This window comes from Melanaphis sacchari, unplaced genomic scaffold, assembly GCF_002803265.2.
Source record: "Melanaphis sacchari strain LSU unplaced genomic scaffold, SCAv2.0 Contig0_pilon_pilon, whole genome shotgun sequence".
Classification (NCBI taxonomy): domain Eukaryota; kingdom Metazoa; phylum Arthropoda; class Insecta; order Hemiptera; family Aphididae; genus Melanaphis; species Melanaphis sacchari.
Genome location: NW_020270366.1, coordinates 11,840,054 through 11,844,257, shown reverse-complemented (window position 1 = coordinate 11,844,257; position 4,204 = coordinate 11,840,054). Strand labels below are relative to the sequence as shown.

Sequence of the window (4,204 nt, the reverse complement as noted above, 5' to 3'; positions counted from 1 at the left end):
TCATTTATTTTAATTATATATATATTTCTAATAATACCTAGTTAATACAGTAATACGGGATTTTTCAATTGATTAATTTTCTCCAAAACAACGAATTCACTTTATTGTTCTTAATTCTTATAATACCTACTATATATTTATACTATTAAAAAATGTGATTAGTTTTTTTGAACATATTTTTAGTTATGAAATACGCCTAACTATAATTAATGAATTTTTTTTACCCAAAAATGTGACATTTTAAAAAGCATTTTAGTATTCTTGATTCTAAATACGAACAAATCATTTCTCACTTTTTGACATAAAAATTTTGATTAACTTATGCCTTTTTAACCAATCTAATTTTACATTCCAACCTATTTTCTCGTGAAACACGAACTTTTTATTAGGCAAATATAATGAGTAATATCTATTTATAAATATCTAGTACCTTTTTTTTTGTATATATACATATTATACACACAACTTTCAGTGAGTTTCTATATTGTTTAATGTTTTAGTATTTAATAGTAAAATCGATATTGATTTTACCGTTTCAAAAGTACATACGACTGTTACATTATCATATACGTATATATAAATATATATATTTAGGTAATATAGGCACTAGCATAATATATTTTTAATTAAATGTTTGATTCGCGAATTTAATATATAGTTGATGCTTTTTCTGACAGTTATACTATAATAATGAGGTTATACTATTTTTAAAAATAGTTCGATGAATTGAACGTGGAATCATTTGAAATATTTCATAAGCCTGTTTTGGTGAAATAGAGCTGGTTAAGTGTGTCAAATATTTGTTGTTGTCCTAACGACGACGACGACTTAAAGTTAATTATTATTTTTGCGTTCTATATGTTTTTCGTTAAATTAAACGAACTGATTAATTATTTTAAATTGTAGTCCTCTTTTAGGTTTTGTTATACATCTTTAAAGTAACTTAGTTTTTGAACTTGGGACTTTTTTAAGTTTATGAAACAGTAAAATAAAATAAAACTTTTTATTTAAATTAAAAAAAAAAAATTGGTTAAACAAAAAATTTAATCTCTGTTTTTGGATTTTTAATAAATTATTGTTTACTTAAATCGTTATTAATATAATATTCATTGTTGGACTTTGGTGTTCGATTTACGTTTAATGCATAGTATATCTATATAAATTATAATGTATAATTGTATGTGTTTTGTAATCAATATTAATACTTCTTAATTTTTTTTTATTTTATACGATTTCAATTAGAAAGTTGATTTATGTTAATAGTAAAAATGTCTACTTTGAATTCATTTAGTGTTAAAAAATTAGTATACATTTTTGTAATTACAATTTATAAATTTGTGTATACTGTATAATAATAAAGTATTATACATTCGTGTATAAATGCGAATCATACAATTTGTTGTGCTCATTTTATAATATGTGATTCCGATATTATAAATTTTATTTTCGTATTAAATAAATTCACAGTTTAAATACTATTGGTTTATAAGCTTATGATCATGATGCCATTTTACACTCCAAAAGTAAGTTTATTAGTTGTTTAGGTATAATATATTTACTATGATTTGGTGATTCCTTATAATCAGGGCTCGGAAGTTATAGCACTAAAAAAAATGATTTTTAGCGCTTAAATATGCACATAAAAACATTAATATAAGCGCTATAAATAGCACTAAAAATTGGAAAATATGCAAAATAAAATTTTTTATTTAAAATTTTTTTAAATTATACAAGTTTTTTTTATAAAATATGATATAGTAAATATTTGAGAAGTAGGCACTTTTCCGGCTCTGGAACATTTTCTGTTAACATAAACATATAAAACAATTTATTAATAAATGAATAATATATTATTAATAAATGAATAATATAGTGTATTAATTTTATTTACCTTAAAAATTGCACTGAATAATAAGATGTTTTCTTATATTTTCAAATTTGAATGATCTACGATTATTTGATAGTAGAGTTTTGTATGCCGAGAATGACCGCTCTACATCAACAGACGTCAGGGGTGCGTACTTAAAAAATGTTAAGTCGTTACAATTTAAGTCTTCAGGAAGACCATCTAAATTTCGGAATGTCTCTTCACCCGTTAGAACTTGTGATATTTTTACCAACGCCGAGAGACCACGATTTTTTTCCTGTACCTGATTAAATTTATTTTGAACAGATTTTCCACTTGAACCACTTAATGTTTCAAATGATTTTTGAATATCTTGAACTATTTTTAGTGAATCCGATAAAGGTATATGTTGCTGTTGTAATTGTTCAATAGCCAAAATTAATTTGGCAAAGTTCGACTTAATATACGTTAAGTTGTTTTTCAATCCAGGTTTTATGATGTTATCTTGAGCATCTTTAATACTAACTGCATCGTTTCTGTCTAGCATAAAAATAACACGGTGGATTATCTCGAAATTCTCGCAATAATAAATTGCTGCGTTAATCCAACTTCCCCAACGTGTGATAATTGGCTCCGGAGGTAAGGGTAAGTTTGGCGCTTCCGATTTAAATACAAGTAAACGACTTGGGGCTTTTCTAAAGATTTTTTTTACACTTGAAATAACTTTATCTACTACGTGAAATTGACTTCTAACTTCTTCTGCGACTCTGTGCAGTCCATGCACAACACATGTTACATGAATCATTTTTGAGTAAAGGCTTTTTAGTGCTTCTCCTGATTTAACCATGTAAGGTGCAGCATCGGATAAAAATAAAAGTACATTGTCATGTTGGATACCAGTCGGCCATAATATGCTCATTGATCTATCAAAAAGTTTGCTGATTGTGGAGTGGTTAGCTTTTTCTAGTTCCTCCGAATTAAGTAAAAAAATATTGCCTGCATTATTTTCCTCAAGAGTGCCTACTATTACATTTGCAATGTAACGACCCTGTACATCAGTGGTCTCATCGATACTGACCCAAATTTTTTTGTCAGAAATTATTTTCCTAATTTTATCCATGGTCTCATTGTAAATATCATCCACATATCCTTTTCGCAACGTGGATTCACTCGGAATATCATTTTTTGTATATACTTCCAAAAATGTTTTGAATTTTGGGTTTTCTAACTTGTTCAAAGGAATGTTAGCAGAAATAAAAGCCTCACACAAATCTTTGTTAAATGACGATTTTTTACTTATATTACTTGTCGCTGTCAATAACTGTTGTTGTTTCCGATTTATTTGATATTCATATCGGGCAAGGCCTTTGATATGTTTGTCACTTTTTATATGTTGTGATACGTTAAACTTTTTGTCAGAATTAACTTTGATTTCACAAATTTTACAAAATAATACACTTTTATCAATTGAAAAAATATTAGGACCATATAAATTAACATAGGTTTGGAGCCGATATGACAAATTTTGTTTAACTTTGGGCATTTTTAAACACGATAAATACGATAGTTCACGATCAAACGCACACGCAACACGCAAATGACGGCAGAAGTGCAGAACGCAGAAAACCAAAATAAAATCATAGGTCTTTACGTACGGCGATAACGCCGTGTCTTACGTAAATACGACGAATTCGATAACTGCAGTTCATATTTTGATACAATTTTAAAAATAACTAAATTATTGGAAATTAAAGGAATTGTCCGATTTAATCGACGATAACAACGGTCTAAGGCCGTTTATTCCGGATGCGTACCATCTTAAAATAAAACAATTTGTTTTCGTTCACATATTCGTAGGCGGCTGTTTGGTAGGTAATTTAGTTTTTCAACAATATGTGTTTATTTCCTTAAATATGCCCATTTAACAGCATTTATAACTCCTAATTAGCAAAATATCTCCTATAATATGTATTTATGTGAAAATATACCCAAAAATAGCACTAAAAACCTAAAATTAGCAAAATAGCAGTAAAACCCGTAAATATGCAAAAAATAGCAAAATAAAATTTCGTGTATGACATCAGAGAAGTGTGAAACATATTTGTATCTTACTTTGGATGTTCTAGGACGAACCAATAAAAATATGCATTTGCTAGAACTTCCGAGCCCTGCTTATAATATAAGAATGTATTTTTACTAAATGTGTTTTAAGTTGTCTATACTTTAAGATTTAAGTACTTTCAACTAGCATATTATGTACATAAAAATATGCAATAATAAGATCCGTATAATACCTTGTTTAATGATTTCGATATAATTTTTACAAATATTATGACTATTATAGTCACGAACCCCGGA

General features: G+C 27.3%; 1 protein-coding gene across 1 annotated transcript; it reads right to left on the bottom strand.

Moving 5' to 3' along the window:
• Nucleotides 1-1,769: 1,769 nt before the first annotated feature.
• On the bottom strand, nucleotides 1,770-3,799 carry LOC112596891. Its single transcript, XM_025342719.1, has 2 exons — nucleotides 1,892-3,799; nucleotides 1,770-1,802 (listed from the first exon to the last, which is right to left on the bottom strand). The coding sequence occupies exon 1, from the start codon at nucleotides 3,387-3,389 to the stop codon at nucleotides 1,893-1,895; it is 1,497 nt and encodes a 498-aa protein (XP_025198504.1). The 5' UTR covers nucleotides 3,390-3,799; the 3' UTR covers nucleotides 1,770-1,802; nucleotide 1,892.
• Nucleotides 3,800-4,204: the final 405 nt, after the last annotated feature.